This window comes from Ovis canadensis, chromosome 3 (assembly GCF_042477335.2).
Source record: "Ovis canadensis isolate MfBH-ARS-UI-01 breed Bighorn chromosome 3, ARS-UI_OviCan_v2, whole genome shotgun sequence".
NCBI lineage: Eukaryota > Metazoa > Chordata > Mammalia > Artiodactyla > Bovidae > Ovis > Ovis canadensis.
Genome location: NC_091247.1, coordinates 206,470,857 through 206,496,600, shown reverse-complemented (window position 1 = coordinate 206,496,600; position 25,744 = coordinate 206,470,857). Strand labels below are relative to the sequence as shown.

Genomic DNA, 25,744 nt, shown 5'->3' with positions numbered 1-25,744 from the left:
TTCATGGCTGCAGTCACCATCTGCAGTGATTTTGGATCCCAAAACAATAAAGTCTGACACTGTTTCTACTGTTTCCCCATCTATTTCCCATGGAGTGATGGGACTGGATGCCATGATATTCGTTTTCTGAATGTTGAGCTTTAAGCCAACATTTTCACTCTCCTCTTTCACTTTCATCAAGAGGCTCTTTAAGTTTTCTTCACTTTCTGCCATAAGGGTGGTGTCATCTGCATATCTGAGGTTATTGATATTTCTCCCGGCAGTCGTGATTCCAGCTTGTGTTTCTTCCAGCCCAGCATTTCTCCTGATGTACTTTGCATATAAGTTAAATAAGCAGGGTGACAATATACAGCCTTGATATACTCCTTTTCCTATTTGGAACCAGTCTGTTGTTCCATGTCCAGTTCTAACTGTTGCTTCCTGACCTGCATACAGATTTCTCAAGAGGCAGGTCAGGTGTTCTGGTATTCCCATCTCTTTCAGAATTTTCCAGTTTATTGTGATCCACACAGTCAAAGGCTTTGGCATAGTCAGTAAAGCAGAAATAGATGTTTTTCTGGAACTCTCTTGCTTTTTCCATGATCCAGCGGATGTTGGCAATTTGACCTCTGGTTCCTCTGCCTTTTCTAAAACCAGCTTGAACATCAGGGAATTCACGGTTCACGTATTGCTGAAGCCTGGCTTGGAGAATTTTGAGCATTACTTTACTAGCATGTGAGATGAGTGCAATTGTGCGGTAGTTTGAGCATTCTTTTGCATTGTCTTTCTTTGGAATTGGAATGAAAACTGACCTTTTCCAGTCCTGTGGCCACTGCTGAGTTTTCCCAATTTGCTGGCATATTGAGTGCAGCACTTTCACAGTATCATCTTTCAGGATTTGAAACAGCTCAACTGGAATTCCATCACCAGAAATGTAGATCTGGAGATCGGGAGAATTTCTGAAGCTACACTGGGAGATTTAGGTGTCATCTGCACATAGATGACGTTTATAATTAATGGGGACAGGTGAGATCTTTTTTTAAAACATAATTTAGCCTTTATTTATTAATATTTAGGTTTCACTGGGTCTTTGTTGCTGTGCACGGGCTTTCTCTAGTTGCAGCGAGTAGGGGCTACTCTCTAGTTGCAGTACACAGACTTCTCATTGCAGTGGCTTCTCTTGTTGTGGCTCCCAGGCTCAAGAGCATAGGCTCCGTAGTTTTGGCACTTGGACTTAGCTGCTCCGTGGCATGCTCCACGGCATGCTCCATGGGCATCCCCATATTGGGGATTGAACTTGTGTCCCCTACATTGGCAGGCAGATTCTTTACCACTGGACCATGAGGGAAATCCCCAGGTGAGGTCTTGAAGGGAAAAAGTAGAGAATATGAGGGAGGCCAAAGACACATCCTTGCTGAGCTTAGGAGACTGGAAAGAACTTGCTAGTATAAGGAAGAAAAGCCTATAAAACAAGCAAATTCTTGGAGAGGATGTAGAAGGACCAGATTTGTATAGCATTGTGGAGGCCTCTGGAGGAGAAAAACTTGAAGTAGGAAGAGGTATTCAGCAATTTTAAATAAGGCAGAGAATTCAAGATGTTTGTGTGTGTTAGTCACTTAGTCATGTCAACTCTTTGCAACCCCATGGACTATAGCCTGCCAGCCTCCTCTGGCCATGGAATTCTCCAGGCAAGAATACTGGAGTGGGTTGCCAGTTCTTTCTCCAGGGTATCTTCCTGACCCAGGGATTGAACCCAGGTCTCTTGCAGGCAGATTCTTTACCATCTGAGCTGTAAATAGGCCAAGAAATTTTATGGTTAGAAGTTATTGGTGCCCTGTAATAAAATAATGAGGGATAGAAATAAATTATTGTTGTTGTTCAGTCACTAAGTCATGTCTGACTCTTTGTGACCCCAGGGAGTATGACCTGCCAGGTAACTCTGTCCATGGAATTCCCTGGCAAGAGTACTGGGAAATGCTGGAGTTTGTTGCTTTTTCCTTCAACAGAGAATCTTCCCAGACAAGGGATGGAACCCACATCTCCTGCATTGGCAGGTGGATTTTTTTTTTAACCACTGAGCCACCAGGGAAGACTAGAAATAAATTACAATAATGTGAAGAATTTCTCTCTTGGTAAATTTGAGAATTAAAGGAAGGAGTGAGATGGGATCATTACTTAAAGGGAAGTTCAGTTCAGTTCAGTCGCACAGTCATGTCCAACTGTTTGTGACCCCATTATTTTGGGGTCAAACATTTTTCGTTTTTAAACTGAGTGGGAGGAAATTCCCTGGTTATCCAGTGATTAGGTCTCCATGATCCCCTGCAGGGGGTACAGGTTTAATCTCTGGTTGGGAACTAAGATCCTGCATGCCATGCAGCATGATCAAAATAGAAAATAAAATATAAACTGAGTAGGGCAGTTTTGGGCTGCATTGAGTGGCTTGTGGGATCTCAGTTCTGTGACCATGGATTGACCCCAGGCCACAGTGGTAGTGAAAGCCCAGAATCTTAACCAACTGAATAGGAAAATGAGTATATTCATAGTCAAAGGAGAAGGACAAGTGAAGAGGGAGAGATGGAGGATACAAGATGTATTAGTCAACTTGGGCTGCCATAACAAAATACCATAGCCTTGCAGCTTAATCAACAGGAATTATTTTCTCATAGCTCTGGAGGCTGAGAAATTTCAGATCAAATTATGGGCCCATTCAGTTTTTGGTGAGGGCTGTCTTCCTGATTTGCAGTCAGTCACCTTCTGGCTGCAGTCTCACAAGGTGGAAAGAGTAAGGGAGGGTGCTCTCTGTCGTCTCTCTTACAAGGATACTAATCCTGTCATATCAGGGCCTTATGACTTCATTTAACCTTAATTACCTCCTAACAGGCCCTGTCTCCAAATACAATCATACTGGAAATTAGAGTGTCAACCTACTAGATTTCAGAAGGGCGCATTCATAGCACAGTTCAGTTCATAGCACAAAATGAAGAGGGGGTGGTCGATAGAGCATAATTCTAGAGAAAATATCAAAAGAGGACTGTAACATTGGTTATAGATATTAATATTCCTCTTTATTGCAGAAGAGGACAATTTGTGATGAAAGGACATTTTTAGACAAGATAGACATTTTGGGAGTTTGGATTAGATAGCCTTGATCCTCTCTGGAATACTGCCATCTCTACCTCCTCTGTCTGCTGCTGTCTACCTTTCAGAGTTGTTTAATAGTTACTTGAAATATTCTGTTCAGGATTTTTAGCTGTAATTAGTAGGAAAGACTGGATGGAGTGTGAGTGAGTATTAGTTGTTCAGTCATATCTGACTCTTAGCGACCCCATGGACTGTAGCCCACCAGGCTCCTCTGTCCATGGGATTCTCCAGGCAAGAATATTAGAGTGGGTTGCCATGCCCTTCTCCGGTTTATGGAGAGTACTTGCTCTGTTTTAACTGGAACCAGAGTCCCGCTACATAATCGTTAATGCTTTATCCAATCTTTTCCACTAGACTGGATGGTTACTGAGGGTAATACCTGAGTATCCATAGGTCAGCATATCCAATACGGGATCTAGCATGCGATATTTAATATGTGATTTAAAGTTTATGAAAATCTGTATTCTACTCTGCTTTAATTATTTGTTACTATTTTTTATTAAAGTACAAGATCATTTATGCTTATATAGCTTTCCAACCTTTGACAGGAGTTATCCTCATGTTTTAGATTATACTTTCAGTCTCTTTATGGTTGACACATGCATTTATGGTTGACACATGCATTTTCATTTGGATTCCTACTTGTTTTACAGTGCTGAAACTTTTCTGCTGGAGAAATGTCTTCAGAATCAGAAAAGGATAAAGAGAGGCTCATTCAAGCTGCCAAAACATTCTTCTTTTACATGCAAGATCTTGCTTCCTTCACAAATGCACTCACCAAATTGTTCAACAGCAGTATGAGCACTCAGATCCTCTTGATGACTGTGAAAGAAGACGGTAATGTGAAGGCTGTCTTTGAACAAATGCTCAAAATTTTTAAGGAGATGCAGTCTGTGGTGGCGGCCAAGCAGGACCCAATGCAAAGTGAACCTTTAAGTTCCAAGATTGCAACAGCTATGTCCTCTATGGTTGAGAAGAGTAACAATATAAGGGAGGTGCAACAGTCAACCAAAGAAATGTTCAAAAATGTCCAGTTACCTATCATTGCCTCTGTGCTGAATAGTGGTAACATTCTTGAGAGTTTGGAATCTTCTCTTTTACTCTTGATGAAATATCCCATCATGAATCTCCAGTTAAGTGACTTCTACAGGAAAGAACAATCAGATGCCACTACATCTGAGAAAAGTCCAGGTCCATCCAAAGCCACTACAATAGATGCCTTGAAAAAGTTGCAGGATGCACTCAACATTGAGAATGCTAAGTATACCATTAAGTCAGCTGCAGATCAAATGGAACAAATTGTCAAAACTATGGGACCAATCTTAGAGGTCCTCCAAAAATCCATAAAAACTATGGAAACCAAGTTTTCTGTGTTTAAGAAACCCAGGAACTAGTAGGAGTGCAACAGAAGTATTCATGCTGGTCAGAAAACCAATTCAAATCATGCAAGTTTTCATAGTACTCTTAAGACCCTCAATGCCCAACATGTGATCTGTTGGGACATGAATTCAAAGAGTAGTCACCTGGCAAACCATGTACCTCAACTTTTGCTTTATTCAAATAAAAATAAATAACCAAAGAAATCTTGCTTAAAATGGTGGTTCCTAAAAAGAATATATTGTTCAAAAAAAGCAAAATATGATATTATATTTGAGGATATTTTTAAACATTGTATTTCATCTTAAAGCATAATTGAAATAACCTTCAATTAATTTCTACTGTTAGTAATCCTATTTCTAGTTTCTACAGTGCAAGGTCTAGGTAAATATATACATTATCACTAAATAATGTTCAGATCCTAGGAAACAATTTCTCTATTTTTGTCACCCATATACCAATTTCTGTACACTTCAGTGGCTTGCCTATCATAAGCCATCACTAAATACCTTTGATATGATTTATCCAGAAGTGAAAAAGAATAATGAATGAGGAGTAATAGAATTTTCTTGCCTATGTGAATAAGACCAAAGCAGATGAGTCAGTCTTTGTTTCCTACTGAGGTCTTATGATGAGGAGATATTAGAGGTTGAAAAATGAAAGTACTCTAACATTTTACACAGACATATAGACACACACAGACACACAGACTCTCATACACACACACAGACCTAACACTTGCTACTTGACCGAAACAGAAGTAAGATTTCTGAGATGTGCTTGATTGAATTGGGGGAAAAAAGACAGATCCATTTGCCTGCCATAAAGTCTTGGGTTCTCATGAATTGCAAATGAGTGTAGCTCTCAAGATTGCCATATTTCCCTTTATATCTAATAGGAACTTTGTGAAGCACAAGAAAGGCAATTAAGGGTGCTAATTTTTTTTTTTTCTTTTCAAGAAGTATGAAATTTACTATTCATTTTAAAAGTAGTTAACTCTAGTTCACTTTTGGAATTTTCCTTTCTGAGAATACCAGATCTTTCCTTATTTAAATATTTTCTTGTTTAAAAATCTTAAATCCCATTTTCTCTTTCAAAAAAATAAATGCTTGCTTTTCATCTATATCTCAGAGGAACTAAGCAGCCTGGACGTTCAGAATTCATGGGTTTGGAACTAGCTTTCATCTTCACCCCCATTTAGCTCAATTAGTAGGGTCTTTAGAGACCTAGTGATTCCCCATCAACCCACTTATCTTGTCTACTCCCTGAAAGAAGAGTCAGAGAACATTCTTAGCTGGGAAGTTGGATTTGCACTTTTAAAAAACCTAATTGTTTGCACATAATGGGGATTCAATATATCTTTGATATTTGCTGGGTAATTAGATGTTTTACTTCTTTATCTTCACACACATATACTTGCTTTCTTAGCAAATGTGCTTAAATTTGCAGTGAAGGCTTAAAATCCAATTTGCCATAAAGTCCTCTGGAAATTAACATATGAGTTTAAATTCTAACTTTTGTGATAGTTTAGAAGAAATCTGTGTGCAACACCCCATTACAGGCAGTAAGATTCCACTGACATCTTTCATTAACTTTCCCTTTTATTTCTTGCATTTCTGTGTTTTGTCCCATCTGAGACAGACAGGCTGGGACCTAGGATCCTTTGCTACAGTCCTGCAGTACCTGGACCTAGACACACCTGTATGGGAAACTGTATGGGACTACAAATAACTGTGCATGGGTAGGTGAAATAAATTCTGGACCCAAAAGATATAAAACCCAACTGCCATATCTGAAGAGCCCTGAGCAAAAACAGGGTACTGCACAAGCCCCCTGCACACACCACCACCTAAAGAGTGGGCAAAACACCTAAACCACCCCTCTGGCCTGACCGGTAGACACATTCCTACCCTCACCCCACACAAGAAACAGGCTTGCCCTTCCCCTCTCTCAGGGAGCAAGCAAGCAAGGGAGCCTGTTGTTTGCTCTCAGGTTCCTCCTGCTGCTTCCCGGATGGTTCAGAGGTTAAAGCATCTGCCTGAAATGTGGAAGACCCAGGTTTGATCCCTCGGTGGGGAAGATCCCTGGGAGAAGGAAATGGCAACCCACTCCAGTATTGCCTGAAGAATCCAATGGACTGAGGAGCCTGGTGGGCTACAATCCACAGGGTCGCAAAGAGTCAGACACAACTGAGCAACTTCACTTTCTTTCACTTTCCTCCTGCTGCAGCCGGGGTCCCAGTAAAGTGATAGTGAAGTTGCTCAGTTGTATCCGACTCTGCGACCCCATGGACTGTAGCCTACCAGGCTCCTCCGTCCTTAGAATTTTCTAGGCAAGAGTCCTGGAGTGGATTGCCATTTCCTTCTTCAGAGGATCTTCATGACCCAGGGATCGATCTCGGGTCTCCTGCATTGCAGGCAGGCACTTTACCATCTGAGCCACCAGGGAAGCACAATAAAGCCTTGCCTGAATTACTTGTCTGGTCTCTAGACAATTTCTGTTGATTGGGGACGGCAAAGAACCCTGGTTGATAACAAGACTACACTAGCTTGGACTTGAATGCTGATAAAATTCTCTAGAAAATAATAAAATTGAGAGCAGGGGGAAAAAATCTTTAAAGAAAATTTACACATTTAGTATGTCCTTCGGCTCATCAAATTCTTTGATGAGGAATTTATCCTTTGCTAAAGATGCTTACTCCTTGGAAGGAAAGTTATGACAAACCTAGATCTCATATTAAAGGACAGAGATATTACTTTGCCAACAGAGTTCGTCTAGTCAAAGCTATGGTTTTTCCAGTGGTCATGTATGGGTGTGAGAGTTGGACTGTGAAGAAAGGTGAGTGCCAAAGAATTGATGCTTTTGAACTGTGGTGTTGGAGAAGACTCTTGAGAGTCCCTTGGACTGCAAGGAGATCCAACCAGTCCATTCTAAAGGAGATCTGTCCTGGGTGTTCTTTGGAAGGACTGATGTTGAAGCTGAAACTCCAATACTTTGGCCACCTCATGCAAAGAGTTGACTCATTGGAAAAGACTCTGATGCTGGGAGGGATTGGGGGCAGGAGGAGAAGGGGATGACAGAGGATGAGATGGCTGGACGGCACCACCGACTCGATGGACGTGAGTTTGAGTGAACTCCGGGAGTTGATGTACAGGGAGGCCTGGCGTGCTGCAATTCTTGGGGTTGCAAAGAGTCACAACTGAGCGACTGAACTGAAAACTGAACTCAGGTATCTCTAATGTGTTCCTAATATTTGGGCTTTCCTGGTGGCTCAAACAGTAAAGACTATGCCTGCAATGCAGGAGACCCAGGTTCGATCCCTGGGTTGGCAAGTTGCCCTGGAGAAGAGAACGGCAACCCACTCTAGTATTCTTACCTGGAGAATGCGGTGGACAGATGAGCTCAAGTATTTCTGATGTGTTCCTAATATTTAGGATTGCTAAATAAAAATTAAGGGAAAGTGTTTGTGTTCATCATAAAATTCCTTCAACTGAGATAGAAATTTTAATTCAAATTATTAAGGCAGAAATATAATTTATTGATTTATGTGATGAAAAGGCTCAGGGTATCCAGATTCAGACAGTTGGATCTAGGTGCACATAGACTGTCGTCAGGATTCACTTTCTTTTCATTCCGCTGCTCCTCTTTCATTGTATTAGCTAGGGAGGTAGACTCTCTCTTTTCAGTGGCAAGCAAGCTGCTAGGGGCTCTAGGTTCATATTCTGCTTTCACTAATCTCTGCTGAAATAATAAGGCCACTAGCCTATTCCCAGCCCTAATTCCAATAAAGTACACTAATTGTATCTCACAGGCTCCGAATGAGTCATTTTCTATCCAACATGACTTCTTGTATCCATGGAGAGGAAATATACTTACAGGCCTACTCATAGGCAGTGGACTGAGGCAGTTCTATATCAGCTGATCGCACGGCAGATTGATTCTCTATGGGTATACAGGGTGCCTTGACGGGAATAAAGCGAAAGAGTACAGGAGAGGCAAAACCACAAGCTTCCTTTATGCTCCACTTTTGGAAAAGATGATGACACTGGTCAAAAAGGAGAGAGAAGCAATAACTAGAGGAGTAGGGTTGCACTTTCTGCTGGAAGCTGTGAAAACAAACAGAAAAAGAATTAGCCATGTTTTAGGGAACAGTGTTTTTGTTTTGTTTTGTTTTGTTTTTCCTAAAAAATCTACTTCATTTCTCCTTTGGTTTGTGTCTTAAACTTAGAAAATTTGTAACAAAAAAATGAAACTACTGTTTTTTAAAGGTGTGTAGTCTTTTAATAAGTTGACTTTTTTTTTTTTTCTGGCCACATCGTGTGGCATGTAGGATCTTAGCTCCCCAATGAAGGATCAAGCTTGCACCCGCTCCATTGGAGTTGTAACCACTGGACCACCAGGGAAGGACTGAAGCTAGCTACTTTTAAGAAATGTATTCTCTCTTAGATTTTTTAAATGACAACACAGGTCACTTATTTTGTAGACCATAAATTAGGTCCCAAGAGGATAAAAGGTGTACCTCAGGGTTGATGATAAAAGTTGATGGTAGAGATCTCCCGATTTTACGTCATTATTATCATCATCAACAGAATTATTACCATTACTATTATCCTCATCTTCATCACCATTATGAAAGCTAACATTGTTTAAAGACTTATTCTGTTCTGGAATCTTTTTAAGCACTTGCTGTAAATTAACTCATTTAATCCACACAACAAAACTATGAGGTATTTATCCTCATTATCTTCATTTTTTATTTGATAAAGCTGTGACAGAGAGGTGAAGAAACTTGTCAAATGTCGTGCATCTAGTATGCAGTGGAGGCAGCCATCACATTCAGGCAGTCAGGTTTGAGCTATATATATTTAAAACTTGTATTTATGTAGTTATTTATGGCTGTGCTGGGTCTTTGTTGCTGCATGCAGGCTTTCTCTGATTGCAGCAAGCAGGGCCTATTCTTCATTGTGGTGGCAAACTTCTCATGGCAGTGTCTTCTCTTGAGGAGCACCGCCTCTAGAGCACAGGTGCTTCAGTAGTTGTGCCCGGGCTTAGTCGCTTGGCTGCCTGTGGGCTCTTCCTGGACCAGGGGTCAAGCTGGTATCCTTTGCACCACAAGGCAGACTCTCAACTCTCTATTTTTAACCACTGTATGGTCTCTACATATATTGCATGTCCAGTCATTTTTTTTTTGATTACAACGTGAGCAAAAAGTATTCATACAATCCTGCTTGAAGGGTGTGTGTGTGTGTGTATGTGTGTATCTGCCTACATGGACACACACTTCACGGGAAAGGTTAGCAGACAGTAAGCTGTGGCTGATGAAAGCGATATTTATTATACTAATTGGGAAGAATACAATGGGATGAGAATATTGGATGAGATGGAGAATGGAAACCTTTAAAATATACTCTAAAGAAAGAATGAAATCTCCTGTTCAAACAGTCTTTACTGATTATTAGTGTAGAAAGGGAGAAGGCAATGGCACCCCACTCCAGTACTCTTGCCTGGAAAATCCCATGGATGGAGGAGCCTGGTAGGCTGCAGTCCATGGGGTCACTGAGGGTCAGACATGACTGAGTGACTTCACTTTCACTTTTCACTTTCATGCATTGGAGAAGGAAATGGCAACCCACTCCACTGTTCTTGCCTGGAGAATCCCAGGGACGGCGGAGCCTGGTGGACTGCTGTCTGTGGGGTCGCACGGAGTCGGACACGACTGAAGTGACTTAGCAGCAGCAGCAGCAGTGTAAAGACATTGAGATAGAAAGCCATTCAGCTCTGTGATTGCCTCAGTATTTGACCATATTGTTTGATAGGATGACCAGATAATGGAGAAATATTTTCCCACCACTTTCATGTAACATACAAGATCCCTAGAGTTTCTAGGGATTTCTATTTGGAATTCTACATATATGTACAGTAAATTTCAAAACCCTGATTTTCTTAGACAAACAAATTAAGAATGCAAGCATATTTCTAAGCTTTTGTCAAAGTTTATGTTAAAATTGGACTATCTGAATTCTCAAAGGGACTAGGAGCCATTAATATCACTTTAGCAGGTCATTAGAATGATTCTGACGTGTTTTCTGTTTTGTTTTCTCTTCATTGAGACTAGAGATCACAGGGACCTCTAACCCCACCCTTTCTCACCTTTCTCATTTTTTCATGGAGTAAGATTCTACTGAAGAGTTGTCAGAAAATATTGATTGACAAGAAAACAATATAACAGTGAAAGATCATGATTTGGGGGTGATTAGCTTTGGTAATCAAAGAGCCTCTTGATGAGGGTGAAGGGGGAGAGTGAAAGAGCCGGCTTAAGCCTAAATATTAAAAAAACCTAAGATCATGGCATCTGGCCCCATTAACGTATGGCAAATAGAAGAGGAGAAAGTGGAAGTAGTGACAGATTTCTTCTTCTTGAGCTCCAAAATCACTGTGGATGGTGACTGCAGCCATGAAATCAGGAGATGATTCTTTCTCGAAAACCCTAGACAGTGTGTTGAGAAGCAGAGACATGACTCTGCTGACAAAGGTCTGTATAGTCAAGGCTATCTATGATCTTCCCAGTGGCCATGTTCTGTTGTGAGAGCTGGACCATAAAGAAGGCAGAATGCTAAGGAATTTACGCTTTCAAACTGTGGTGCTGGAGAAGACTCCTGAAAGTCCCTTGGAGAGCAAGGAGATCAAACCAGTTAATCTTCAGGGAGATGAACCCTGAATATTCACTGGAAGGACTAATGCTGAAGCTGAAGCTCCAGTATTTTGGTCATCTGATGAGAGCAGATGACTGACGACTCATAGTCTCCATCAAGGGCAGAAGGAGAAGAAAGCATCAGAGGATGAGATGGCTAGATGGCATCATCAATGCAATGAACATGAACTTGGGCAAACTCTGGTAAATAGTGAGGGACAGGGAGGCCTGGTATGTTGCTGTTCATGGGGTTGCAAAGGGTCAGACATGACTGGGCAACTGAAAAACAACAACAAAGCTTTGGTATTGAAGCTTTACCCTTAGATGCTTGACTTTGATCATTTTTTGTTACTTTCACTTGGACTCAGTTTTCTCATCTGTAAAATGAGTTTTTTACATCCCCGGGTCAGGAAGATCCCCTGGAGGAAGGCATGGCAACTCTCTCCAGTATTCTTGCCTGGAGAATTCCAAGGACAGAGGAGCCTGGTGGGCTGCAGTCTATAGGGTTGCAAAGAGTCAGACATGACTGACGTAGCACCCAGGCATAGAGCCATTAACAAATGCCCAGCTCTCATTGGCTCCATCATCTGTTCTTCCCATCATGCTTTGTGGTCCATCTCCCAGACTCATTCCATTACTTATTCCTCCATCCATTCATTTCAGATGGGCACTGTACTTCAAGAAAAGCACGATGTCACAAATTGGGTAAACTACTGTGGGATAATTGAAGCCCAGAGTAAAAGAAAATAGGAAGCAGTAAGTTAATAAAGACTTCGGCATAGTCAATAAAGCAGAAATCGATGTTTTTCTGGAACTCTCTTGCTTTTTCCATGATCCAGCGGATGTTGGCAATTTGATCTCTGGTTCCTCTGCCTTTTCTAAAACAAGCTTGAACATCAGGGAGTTCACGGTTCACATATTGCTGAAGCCTGGCTTGGAGAATTTTGAGCATTACTTTACTAGCATGTGAGATGAGTGCAATTGTGCGGTAGTTTGAGCATTCTTTTGCATTGCCTTTCTTTGGAATTGGAATGAAAACAGACCTTTTCCAGTCCTGTGGCCACTGCCGAGTTTTCCAAATTTGCTGGCATATTGAGTGCAGCACTTTCACAGCATCATCTTTCAGGATTTGAAACAGCTCAACTGGAATTCCATCACCTCCACTAGCTTTGTTCGTAGTGATGCTTTCTAAGGCCCACTTGACTTCACATTCCAAGATGTCTGGCTCTAGATGAGTGTTCACATCATCATGATTATCTGGGTTGTGAAGATCTTTTTTGTACAGTTCTTTCGTGTATTCTTGCCCCCTCTTCTTAATATCTTCTGCTTCTGTTAGGTCCATACCATTTCTGTCCTTTATCGAGCCCATCTTTGCATGAAATGTTCCCTTGGTATCTCTAATTTTCTTAAAGAGATCTCTAGTCTTTCCCATTCTGTTGTTTTCCTCTATTTATTTGCATTGATTGCTGAAGAAGGCTTTCTTAACTCTTCTTGCTATTCTTTGGAACTCTGCAGTCAGATGTTTATATCTTTCCTTTTCTCCTTTGCTTTTAACCTTTCTTCTTTTCACAGATATTTGTAAGGCCTCCCCAGACAGCCATCCTGCTTTTTTGCATTTCTTTTCCATGGGGATGGTCTTGATCCCTGTCTCCTGTACAATGTCACGAACCTCGTTCCATAGTCCATTCTGCAAGAGATCAACCCTGGGATTTCTTTGGAAGGAATAATGCTAAAGCTGACACTCTAGTACTTTGGCCACCTCATGCGAAGAGTTGACTCATTGGAAAAGACTCTGATGCTGGGAGGGATTGGGGGCAGGAGGAGAAGGGGACGATAGAGGATGAGATGGCTGGATGGCATTACGGACTCGATGGACGTGAGTCTGAGTGAACTCCGGGAGATGGTGATGGACAGGGAGGCCTGGCATGCTGCGATTCATGGGGTCACAAAGAGTCAGACACGACTGAGCGACTGAACTGAACTGAACTGAAGTTAATAAAATAAAGATGAAAGTCACTTAGTTGTATGACTCTAGGCCAGAATACTGGAGTGGGTAGCCTTTTCCTTCTCCAGGGGATCTCCCCAACCCAGGGATCAAACTCAGGTCTGCCACATTGCAGGGGATTCTTTACCTGCTGAGCCACAAGGGAAGCCCAAGAATACTGGAGTGGGAAGCTTATCCCTCTCCAGGAGATCTTCCTAACCCAGGAATCAAACCGGGGTCTCCTGCATTGCAGGTGAATTCTTTACCAACTGAGCTAGCAGGGAAGCCATGGTAATGGTAATAGTACTTATGGTTCTAAGAGCTTTTGCATGCACTCATTCATTTTCTCTTCACCAGAATCTTATAAGGTAGGGTTTTTTTTTTTTTTAATTATTCCCATCTTACATATGAAGGAAATGAGGCACAGAGAGAATAAGCCATTTGCCTGTATTCTCACTGCTAGTAACTGGCAAGAGTAACATGTAAACCCACGCTGACTGCAAACAATTGACTATATTTTTTCTAGAAGCATACTTAAGAATTTTAATTATGTGAAAGATTTTAACAAATAAACCACACTTCTTTGTGAATCCAATAATACAGAACAGAGCATGTATTTGTGTGTCTACAGATTTTTGGCACCGATTATTTTGCTGAAAGAAGCAACATTTAAGGACAAACACCTAACATAATGTATTTTGAGTCTTCCAATGCGCAGGAAAACATCTGTTTCTATGGTAACAAGTATAGGTCACGTGAGGGGTGGGAGAAGAATTAGAAGGAAAAGCTGTTCATTTATACCGTCTTTTAACAATTTTTCTTCTGCAAATTTACTTCCTTCAGTGTAGTATGCTACCAGTTTGACCTCATGACTCTCTGAAGGCAACAGATTCTTGGGAACTCTTTGAACCTGAGAACTTCAGTTACAAGTTAATGGAAGCAATTTTGAAATACATTGAAGGACTGAGGAAGCTCTGCTCTTTAATCTACTGTCTTGTCATTGGGAGAAACGCAGTGTCCCAGGCTGACCCATTTTAAAAGCCTTCATCTTGTTTTTTGCATATTGCATCTGGCAGATTAAGAGGGAACTGGAAAAGAAACGTAACTCACCGGCTCAAATGGGACTTTTTAGGATATAAAATAATGGGACTTCCCTGGTGGTCCAGTGGTTAAGACTCTGAGCTTCCAGTGCAGGGGATCTGGGTTTGATCCCTCGGTGGAGAACTAGGATCCCACATGCCACAGGGCACAGCCAAAAGAATAAATAAATACAAATAATATATAGACTAGTTTATGGCTTCTGCTGGTGAAAAAATTGAAAGGATAGAAAGGATTCCAGTTTCATGAGGAATTAGATACTGTGAATTCCCCAGGCTGAGGTTAGTGATTATCCAGGTGATTGGCCAGTAGTGATGTGGACACCACCAGCCATCTAGAAAAACAGGGCTTGAGAGTCCACTGACCTTCCTCCCTTTTCCCAGTGAAGGACTCCCAGATAAGAAACACACGCCATCTCCCTCCTCCCACTGTTCATGTTTGCATCAGTCTAATACTGCTCCAGGATGTTGGGATAAGCAGGGTGTTGCTTATCAGTTAATAGAAATGATTTCAGAAACTTGAGTATTCCCCTGGTGGCTCAGATGGCAAAGAATCTGCCTGCAATGCAGAAGATCTGAGTTTGATCACCGAGTTGGGAAGATCCCTTGGAAAAGGGAGTGGCTAGGCTGAACACCCAAGAATTGATGCTTTCACATTGTGGTGCTGGAGAAGACCGTTTAGAGTCCCTTGGGCAGCAAAGAGATCAAACCAGTCAATCCTAAAGGAAATCAACCCTGAATATTCACTGAAGTTCCAATACTTTGGCCACCTGATATAAAAGGCCAACTCATTGGAAAAGACTCTGATGCTGGGAAAGATATAAGGCAGGAGGAGAAGCGGGTGACAGAGGATGAGATGGTTGGATGACATCACCAGCTCAATGGATATGAGTTTGAGCAAACTCCTGGAGATAGTGTAGGACAGGGAAGCCTAGCATGCTGCAGTCCTTAGGGCTGGAAAGAGTCGGACACTGCTTAGGGACTGAACAAAGAACAACAAGAAATTTTGGGCTTCCCAGGTGGTGCTAGTGGTAAAGAAGCCATCTGCCAATGCAGGAGACACAAGGGACACAGGTTCGATCACTAAGTTGGGAAGGTCCCCTGGAGAAGGAAAGGCAACTCACTCCAGTATTCTTCCCTGAAGAATTTCGTGGGTGGAGAAGCCTGGCGGGCTATAGTTCATGGGACCATAAAGAGTCGGACATGACTGCGTGACTGAGCACACAGCACAGGAAAGATTTCAGAAAGAGCTTTTCCACTAAGGAATAAAAACCTCAAGAAACAAGAACAAAATCAAAAACACTGCAGTGAATAGCTGAAAATATTCTGGAGTCTTTCAATTTTTTTTTTTAAATGTATAACTGATAGAGATAGGTGAATAGTAGCAAAACTGCCCTAGTTCCTCAGTCATGTTCGACTCTTTATGACCCCATGGACTGCAGCCCACCAGGTTCCTCTCTCCATGGGATTCTCCAGGCAAGAACACTGGAGTGAGTTGCCATGTCCTCCTCCAGGGGTTCTCCCCAACCCAGGGATCAAACCCAGGTCTCCTTCATTGCAGGCTGATTCTTTACCAGTGGAGCTACCAGGGAAGCCCAGTAGCAAAGCTACCTATCTCAAATGATGAGAATGAAGCCACAGTATTCCAGGCAGATGCAATTCCGGAGAATCCTGGAACCTGGCTATGGATATTCTTATGTATTATCAAAAGCTCACTATTTTATTCACATTCTGCCCTAGTTTTTCATTCTTCTCTATAAACATTAATCTCTTGGGTCTGTGGAGTAGAAACACATGCCATTCATTATTGCTATCTTCCCTGCTGGCAAGGAGAGAAGGGTGTGGATGAAAGTCCTGGTAGAACACCTCTCCCTTCCTCTGTGTTTACAAATAGGCCAGAGTGAGCAGGATCTTGGCTTTGGCGGGGATGCCAGTTTGAAGACTGTTGCAATGCTCCAGCCTTAACATGTTGAGAAATGATGATGGGCTGAATTATTCACAGTAGCCATAATGATGGAGTAGAGGAAGAGTGGGGGATATTTCAAAGGTAGATACTGTAGCTGAGTTACAGTTGACTTTGTAAACGAACACACACGTGGATCAGGATGGTCTTCCTCTTTCTGAATCAAACAGGGCACAGCCTTTGCTATAGAATTTTCACTGCATTTGCTCCATCAAATAACTGTGGCTGGCAACATACAAGGATAAAATGGAATCAGTCACGTGTTTCTATAAAAGAGCTTAACACATGTTTATATTGTGATAACTAATTTCTCTTACTTCAGTTCATTGTTCATGGTATCACCAGTTGTTCTGTTATTTAGTTGCCAAGTTGTGTCTGACTCCTTGAGATCCCATGAACTGCAGCACACTAGGCCTCCCTGTCCCTCCCCATCTCCTGGAGTTTGCCCAAGTTCATCTCCATTGCGTCGGTGATGCCATCCAACCATCTCATCCTCTGTCTCCCTCTTCTCCTCCTGCCTTCAATCTTTCCCAGCATCAGGGCTCTTGCTAAAATACTGATCTGACTGATACTCCACTTCTTACAGACTCTAATGATTTCTCACTACTTATGGCATGAAGTTTGAAAATCCTTGGCATGAAATACAAGAGTTTTTACAAACTGGCCCTGTCAGATCTCTCCAGCCCAAATCCATTTCCTACTCCCTTTCTACTCCTGGCTTCTTCCTACAGCTTACACTCTGGTTGTCCAAAATCTTGAAATTTACCTGAAGATACCAGATTGTTTGAAATCTCTGAAATTCAGTATATGCTTTTTCTGCTTGAAATGACTTTTTATCTCATCCTTACTAAAAGCCAATATACATATTTTTGGCCTTTCCCCCACAAGCCCACTCGAAAAATAAATTTTATAAAAGAATAGTGATGCAGAAAACAAATTTATGGTTACCAGGGGGGAAATGGGGGAAGAGATAAATTGGAAGATTGGGGTTGACTTATATGCAGTGTGTGTGTGAGTCGAATCAGGCATGTCCAACTGTTTTTGACCCTACAGACTGTAGCCTGCCAGGCTCTCCCATCCACAGGGATTCTCCAGGCAAGAATACTGGAGTGGGTTGCCGTGCCCTCCTCCAGGGGATCTTTCCAATCCAGGTATCAAACCCAGGTCTCTCATATGGCAGGCAGATTCTTTACCAACTGAGCTACTAGGGAAGCCCCCACATACACATTACTATATACAAAATGGTAACTAATAAGGACCTATTGTTCAGCACAGGGAACTCTACTTAGTACTCTGTAATAACCTTTATGGGAAAAGAATCTGAAAAAGAGTAGATATATGTGTATGTATAACCGATTCACTTTACTGTACACCTGAAACATTATAAATCAACTATACTCCAATAAAACTTTTTTAAAAAAGAAAAAAATTTAAAATTACTTTTTTGACAAGATTAAAAAAAATTAGTGGCCTGTGATCCTAGTAATATATGTGGTTAATTGCTCAGTCATGTTCAACTCTTTGTAACCTGATGGATTGTAGCCTGCCAGGCTCCTCTGTCCATGGGGATTTTCCTAGCAAGAATACTGGAGTGGGTTGCCATGCCCCTCTCCAGGGGATCTTCCCAATCTGGGTCTCCCGCATTGCAGGTGGTCTCCTTACCAACTGAGCCGCTAGGGAAATCCCGATCCTGGTTACAGTGAATTGAATTTGGATCAATAACAATACCTTTTAGCAGCTGACAGTTGTACGTGCTTTGGTTCCCATTTGACAGCAATTGCAACCAATTTCCTCTTGGATGGTAGCTCGCATTGACCACTTTAAACAGCTCATAGGGAGGGACCAAGACCTCCTTCTTGAGAGAGAAGTCTTGTACTGGTGCCCCCAGGCAGGTCAGCATGGTAAATAGAGTTTGGTTCCCAAACCTCTGTGCCTGTTCTGTTGCTGGGGAGGTGGAGAGGAACTGGCCAAAGCGAACGATGGCACCCACGGGGGCTTGCAAGTAAACGCCCTTCAACTCATGCTGCACCTCGTAACACAGAGAGTCTTTCCTTGAGACAATCTCTTTCCTCAGCAGCTGGATTGCTGAGGTCAGGAAGTAGTGCAGATATTTGAAGCGGAATGAATGTTTATACTGCTGCGGAGACCCAGCAGCGCTGGCCATGGCTCTGGAGAAGTCTAGGTGAACTCTGTCGTCTGATAAATAAACCGAGACAGCCACAGCATGTGTGATAGTCACGTTCCCGGGGAGAGGTTTTTCTTGGTTCAACCAGTTAAAGTGTGTTTGCTGCCAGACTTTGCGGTAATGCTTACTGGATTCTAGTTCTTCCATGAAATAATCCCCTTGAAGCAGCATCTCCATGACTTGTTGGCTGCAGCCTCGGTACTGATCATCAAAGGAATTTGGTGCCAAGTCAAAGTCGATTTTAACTGCAATCTATAAGGAAAGAATTTCACATGCTAGCAAGGTAATTCTCAAAGTCTTTCAGGCTAGGCTTCAACAATACATGAACCAAGAACTTCAAGATGTACAAACTGAATTTGGCAAAGGCAGAGGAATCAGAGATCAAATTGCCAACATCTGCTGGATCATAGAAAAGCAAGAGAATTCCAGAAAAACATCTACTTCACTGACTATGATAAAGCCTTTGACTGTGTGGATCACAACAAACTGGAAAATTCTTAAAGAGATGGGAATACCAGACTACCTTACCTGCCTCCTGAGAAACCTGTATGCAGGTTAAGAAGCAACAGTTAAAACTGGACAAGATTGAGTGACTGAACAACAATAAGGAAAGAAGAATCTTGATTATAATTTTTCAAATCAGATGGCGAATGTTGTTGACCTGAAATAAATAGACCGCTAGGTATTTCTCTAGCAAAGATAGGTTTATTCAGGGTCAGCAAAGAGCTGCAATTCAGGGTTTGTAACCATGGTGCAACATGTACAGGTCCTCACAAGGCAAGGGGAGTAAACACTTTCCTAGAGAAGAAAGGGAAGATGGGAGGATATAGTAAACAGAGTTCATGGCTTTTCATTGGCCCGTCCTTGCCAGGAAAGGGGCTTCCCTGATGCTCAGTTGCTAAAGAATCTGCCTGCAATGCAGGAGGCCCTGGTTCGATTCCTGGGTTGGGAAGATCCCCTGGAGAAAGGATAGGGTACCCACTCCAGTATTCTTGGGCTTCCCTTGTGGCTCAGTTGGTAAAGAATCCGCCTGCAATGTGGAGACCTGGGTTGGATCCCTGGGTTGGAAAGATCCCCTGAAGAAGGGAAAGTCTACCTACTCCAGTATCCTGGCCTGGAGAACTCCATGACTATAGAGTCCGTGGGGTTGCAAAGAGTCGGACATGACTGAATGACTTTCACACTCACTTTGCCAGGAAAGAAGAGGTGCTTCTCTTCTTCCTGTTGGGCTCTACTATCCCGGGAGCAGGGCTTCCCAAAAGAATCCATCTGCAATGCAGGAGACAATGGAGATGCCGGTTTGATCCCTGGGAAGATACCCTGGAAAAGGAAATGGCAACCTACTTTTGCCTGGGAAATCCCATAGACGGATGTGCCTGGTGGGCTACAGTCCAAAGGGTCGAAAAGAATTGGACAGGAGGACTAAGCGCATAAATACACCACAGCCACAAACACAGACATCCCGGGAGTAAGAGCTCCCCCTTCTGGTCTTCTGACTCTATTTAATTGATGCTTCTGTTTGTTTGTTTGTTTAAATTTTGCAGTGTGGTAGCTGATTTGCTCTATTTGCTATACTCTTTAAGACCAAGTCGTCTCCTCAAGATCAGTATCTGCTGAAATTAGTTTCACTCATAGTCATTACACTGCTCCAGACCTTCCTGTGTCTGTGACCCATGTTAGATACTGAATTTAGTTTGAAAAATATTGCTGAAAACACCAACATCCTCATCCCCCACAGAGAAAGTAACTCTTCTGTATCACTGCAAAGTCTTTTTGTACAGTGAGTATTTTGAAGAAAAAATAATAATCTTAAAGTTTAATTATACTTTACTTTCTGTTTCTTCTCCTACCCCTTCACATTCTCACATTGATGTTATAGGGAATATTTCTTTATACTTAAAGAACACTTAAAGACTATATTAGAAGTCTTTGGGACTTCCCTGGTGGTCCAATGGTTAACACTCTGCATCTTCACTGCAGGAAGCACAGTTTGGATCCCTGGTCATGGAACAAAGATCCCTCATGCTATTCACTGAGGGCAAAACAAAATCAAAACCAAACCAAACCAAAACGACAAAAAATGACTTCAGTGATGAGTGATGCTGAGTTCTCTACGGGGGCTATGACAAACCTCTCCTCTGCCCAGGACTTGAAATATGAAGGCTAACATACAGTTTTTGCTATTGAATGAGAACCTGTTGGAACATCCATCTTTAGGTCTGATGGCTGGTGGGCTTGTTAAGGGTAAACCCCAGAATGAGTTGACTTGCCCCCTTAGCTGCAGGCAGTATTGGATTGCAGCCTGTCCAAGTGGGATTCTTGTCATGGAGGAATACATAACTCATGCCTTTTGCCATGGGGCTAACTCCCAGGAGGAAGAGGAGCGGAGTCAAATGCAGTATACCCAGTTATTCTTCCTGACACTACCAGTCAGGTAAATCTGCCTGCTTCCAGGGGAGCAGAGTGAGGAAAGAGCTGGACAGAGGTCAGTAAGATTCCTGGGAAAGTCCCTCCTCTTGTTAATAGAAACCAGGAGTGGGAAAAAGGCATTCTCTCATAGGGAGCCAAAGGAATATTACTTATTGATATCTAGCGTATATTAAGTTTGCCACAATAAAGTTAGTGACTTCAAAATACCTGGGCTTCCCTGGTGGCTCAGATAGTGAAGAGTCTACCTGCAATTTGGGAGACCCAGGTTCAATCCCTGGATCAGGAAGATCCTGTGGAAAAGGAAATGGCAGCCCACTTCAGTATTCTTGCCTGGAAAATTTCATGGGCAAAGGAGCCTGGTGGGCTATAGTCCATGAGGTCACAGAGACTCGGACATGACTGAGTGACTACTAACACTTTTTTACCTTCAAAATAAATGAATAAATAAATAGAAGTTAGAGATTTGAAGACAAGTTCATTAAGTATCATCCGCCCATAACTGAAAGCCATATTTTTCAGTTATCTGAATTCCAAAATGTTTCCTTCTTGGCAAAGCAATGATGTTTTCTTAATAAACAGTACTTATTAAGGAACATATTAAGAGATAAAATTCCATCCAGTGAATGTCAACAGTGCAGCAGCTGCAACTAAAAAACATACCATTGGGTATTTTTGCTATGTTATTTATGGCAAGAAGTCAACTAGTTTGTGTAAACTGGAACAAAAATTGAAGACTGCTTAAATGATTTTAACCAATGGCTCTTCACAGCAGGTTTACAAATAGTTCTACAGAATATATCTAAGCCAAAAACAAAAGAAAAATACCTTTTGTCAAACCTCATACACTCCAAAACTTTAATCTATTACTAGATATCAAATGGGCATTCTGTTTTCTCTTAACATGAGGTCATACAGAACTTTATAATGCTTCTTTTGAGTTGATCTATACGAGATGGCTAGTGTCAGATAGCGAAAGTATTAGTCGTTCAGTTGTGCCTGATGCTTTGCGACCCCATGGACTGTAGCTCACCAGGCTCCTCTGTCCATGGAATTCTCCAGGCAAGAATACTGAAGTATGTAACCATTCCCTTCTCCAGGGGATCTTCCCAACCTAGGGATTGAACCCAGGTCTCTGGCATTGCTGGCAGGATTCTTTACTGTCTGAGCCACCAGAGAAGCCAAAGCCAGAAAGACTTGGTTTATTTTGCATTATTTGTCCTACAGATGCAGTCTTTTATGCAAATTTTATAGAGAGTAAAAATTAATGTTGAGACTTCCCTGGTGGTTCAGTGCTTAAGACTCCACACTTCTACTGCTGCTGCTGCTGCTGCTAAGTCGCTTCAGTCGAGTCCGATTCTGTGAGACCCCATAGATGGCAGCCCACTAGGCTTCCCCATTCCTGGGATTCTCCAGGCAAGAATACTGGAGTGGGTTGCCATTTCCTTCTCCAATGTGTGAAAATGAAAAGTGAAAGTGAAGTTGCTCAGTAGTGCCGAACTCTTAGCGACCCCATGGACTGCCGCCTACCAGGCTCTTCCATCCATGGGATTTTCCAGGCAAGAGTACTGGAGTGGGGTGCCGTTGCCTTCTCTGCCACATTTCTACTGCACAGGTTCAAACCCTGGTCAGGGAACTAAGATCTTGCATGATACCTGGCACAGCCAAAAAAAAAAAAAAAAAAAAACACCAAAAAATCCAAAACAAAAAGTAATGCTATGTCTCTAGCTTGCATGTGTGTATGCTAAGTTGCTTTACATGTCCAACTCTTTGTGAACCTAAGGACTATAGCCCACCAGGCTCCTCTGTCCGTGGGATTCTCCAGCAAGATACTGGAGTGGGTTGCCATTCCCTTCTCCAGGGTATCTTCCCGACCCAGGGATCGAACCTGGGTCTCCTGCATTGCAGGCAAATTCTTTATGGTCTGAGTCACTAGGAAGCCCCTATCCCAAGAAACTAAAGGTCATTTAAAGATTATCACCAGAAGGATGCTCCAACAGAGCCCTGATCTTAAAGAGATCACCTCCTCCACCATAACTCACCGTGGGTCTCTGCAGACCAGAGCACAGCAGCAGGAGAAGGAGCTGCCCCCTCAGGAGCCAGATTCTTACCGCAGAGGCTGCAGTATTTGCTAGAAGAATCCTTCTGCAACGATTGGTCAAGGGACAGTATTTGTTTGTGTGCAGAGCGCTTCTTTGCCCTCGCAGCTCCATGCTGAAATCAGCTTTCAAGATGCCCCTTTGAGGTTTTTCTCCTGGAGTAAGTCTCAGCAAGAACTCTCCTCTCCCACGTGTATCTCGAGACTTCTGTTGAACCAACTAGCAGTTTTTCCGAGGGAAGAATTCAACTCGCTCGTAAAGCTGGAACTGCGGTTGAACAGCCAGACATGTGCACCAAATAAGGGATTCTAAAGTGAACTCAAGTTAGTTCCCAATTAAAAAAAAAAAAATCCTGGTCTTGTTTGTATGTGGGGAAATTCCAAAGGCTTGTTAGGGGTCAAGCTCACCAGCTTAACCTTTAACTTCCTTAGCAAAGCAGGACAAGGCATGACCTATATGACGTTTGGGGTCAAACAGTATTATCTTGAGCTGCAGCCTCCCATTGTGAGTGATATGACTGGCCGGTGCAGGTTCCTGGAAACATGCCATTACAAGGTGGGCCTGTGTTGGGTTCATCTGGCACTGCTGATAGACCCCACCCAGAAGGGGCTGCCACAAAGCAGAACAGTAGGGATACTGTCAAGACAAAGCCTCTCTTTGACTCACAGACTTAAGAGAACAAACAGTTGCCAGGAGTGGGGGATGGGGGGAGTTAGAGGGTTTGGGATGGACATGTCCACACAGCTACATTTAAAATGGATAACCAACAAGAACCTACTGTAAAGCATAGGGAACTCTGCTCAATGTTAATGGCAGCCTGGATGGGAGGGGAATTTGGGGGAGAATGGATACATGTATGTGTATGATTGAGTCCCTTTGCTGTTCACCTGAAACTGTCACAGCATTGTTAAGTGGCTATACTCCAATACAAAATATAAAGTTTAAAAAAACACAGTATCTGAAAAGTGCAAAAAAAAAAAGAGTCTTCTCTCTGCTGCTTTTCCACCGCACACTTGAAATCGGCCACTCTAGAAATTATACCTGTTGGGGTCATAGATTGTCTATGTTTTCTCTTCTAAAGGCATCAGATCCTCAATCCATGCTATTTCAGTCTGTAGTGAATCCAAATGACTTCTCTTAGAAAAGGAGCTGACAGTGTTCAATGACGTGGATCAAGAGGAGGTTGCAGGGTGCTAAGTTCATTCAGCACAAGTGCCCTATGAAACTATCTCTTTTAGTCACTTCCTTTTCTAGTCTGAACACCCTTCCTCTGTTCTCAGTCCTTGGGGGTAATTGTTTTTCTTATGAATCTTTCCCAAACACACACTTTCTGATTCATATTTAACTGTGAAGGGAAATGAAATCTTGTTCTTGAAAATTCTTATTTTTTTCAAAAACTTAAAAATATTTTACAGTTGAAACTTCTGATAATATCACAGCAGTTATGCTTCATCACCAAAGTTCAGAGTATCTAAAAAAGGATGTCAGGTTGGTTTATTTCTCTCTCAGTTCTTGTCTCAACACATCAAAAGTTTGGAACAGCAAACTAAACAGTTTAAAACAACAGACAAGTTATAGCTCAGTTACAGCCCAAGCAAACAAATCTTTTATTAAACAGACATTCCCAAGACATAGGAAAAGGTTAACCCCAAAGGCACCATGGTAATAATCCCTCTTGGCTTCCTCCTTCTTATACATCTTGTCTTCTCCCTATGGTTGTGCCCTATGCAAAATATGGCTTGTACTCACCACCAGTCAAGAAAGGGGATGCAAATGGGCATATGCTCAAGGCTGATTGACAACTGCAAGTTATATAATAACAGGCTCCTATATGTTTTCCCATAGGTCAGTCTGTTATAATCAGATGTACATGTATGTAGAATATTTATGAACCCTTAATGGGCTCCTAGCTCCCTAAGGTTACTTGAGGAAACAGCTGAACAGCAAGGGCACCTGTGCCAGAGCTGGAGAAGTCCCTGCGGTTAGTTTGTATCCACTGTGTGCAGAGGGAGCATATGCAGAAACTGGAAAACTCTCTGTGGTGATTTTTGTAGCATATCTGTGAGCTCTCCTGGCTATGTCTGGGATGGCATCCTTTTCAGCTACACCACCCCTTGTTGCTCATGCCTAATTTCCTACCCAACAAGTATAAAGGAGGAAACAAAAGTACCCGTAAGCCATTATCCGAAAAAAGGTATTATTTAGATTTAGATTTTAGTTTTACACACACACACATTCTAGGACTGAAATAATGTGTGCAACTTTGCATGCTGACTTTTTCCCTTAATTTTTTTCTTCTACATCGTAGGTTATTTTTTTTAATTGAAGTATAATTGATTTCCCTTAATGTTTTAATGTCAGCATGCCTTCATATAACTTAATACTTATTGAAAACATGATTTTTTTTCACGGCTATACAATATTCTACTATCTGTGCTACCATGCGATGAAATATGGAATGGATCCATGGACCATACTGTCACAAGAGCAGATTGGTGAATAGGACATGGACTCTTGAGAAAGACATGTCAGTTCAATTCCTGGCTCTCCTATTCAACCTTTGACATTGTGCGATGTACTTCTTTGTTCCTGAGAGACCTCACTTTCACTTTCACTTTCCTCAGTTGTTAAGTGGAGAAAGGCATAGAACTTACAGGGACTTCCTTGGGTGTCCGGTAGTTCTGATTCTCGCTTCCCTTGTAGGAGGTGCAGGTTCAATCCTTGGCCAGGGAAGTAAGATCCCTCATGTTACGCAGTGCAGCCAAAAAACAAACAAAAACAAGTAATAATAGTACTTACCT

At 42.1% G+C, this 25,744-nt stretch overlaps 2 protein-coding genes across 8 annotated transcripts in view; one reads left to right on the top strand and one right to left on the bottom strand.

Annotated features, from left to right (window-relative positions):
* The window catches only part of ART4 (ADP-ribosyltransferase 4 (inactive) (Dombrock blood group)), a 34,971-nt gene extending 11,364 nt beyond the window's left edge, over positions 1-23,607 (bottom strand). Inside the window, exons 1-4 of one of the 7 annotated variants that reach the window (XR_011256145.1) lie at positions 22,887-23,276; positions 17,961-18,669; positions 8,374-8,603; positions 764-1,768 (exon numbers count right to left, since the gene is read on the bottom strand). Coding sequence is in view for 3 of the 7 variants with exons in the window: in XM_069585643.1 (XP_069441744.1) it covers positions 8,512-8,603; positions 17,961-18,669; positions 22,887-23,057 (972 nt within the window). In the remaining 4 variants the exon portion in view is untranslated. Of the gene's footprint in view, positions 1-763; positions 1,769-3,022; positions 4,399-8,014; positions 8,604-13,688; positions 16,458-17,960; positions 18,670-22,886 lie in introns of those variants that run through there. The other 6 variants (XR_011256143.1, XR_011256144.1, XR_011256142.1 and 3 more) reach the window with 6 other exon arrangements.
* C3H12orf60 (chromosome 3 C12orf60 homolog) lies at positions 3,723-4,707 on the top strand. Its single transcript, XM_069585646.1, has one exon. It carries the CDS (start codon positions 3,798-3,800, stop codon positions 4,512-4,514), a length of 717 nt encoding a protein of 238 aa, XP_069441747.1. The 5' UTR covers positions 3,723-3,797; the 3' UTR covers positions 4,515-4,707.
* Positions 23,608-25,744: the final 2,137 nt, after the last annotated feature.

What these genes read in the sequence shown, in the direction of transcription:
- C3H12orf60 (XM_069585646.1), top strand. Translation starts at nt 3,798, where the DNA reads ATGTCTTCAGAATCAGAAAAGGATAAAGAGAGGCTCATTCAAGCTGCC.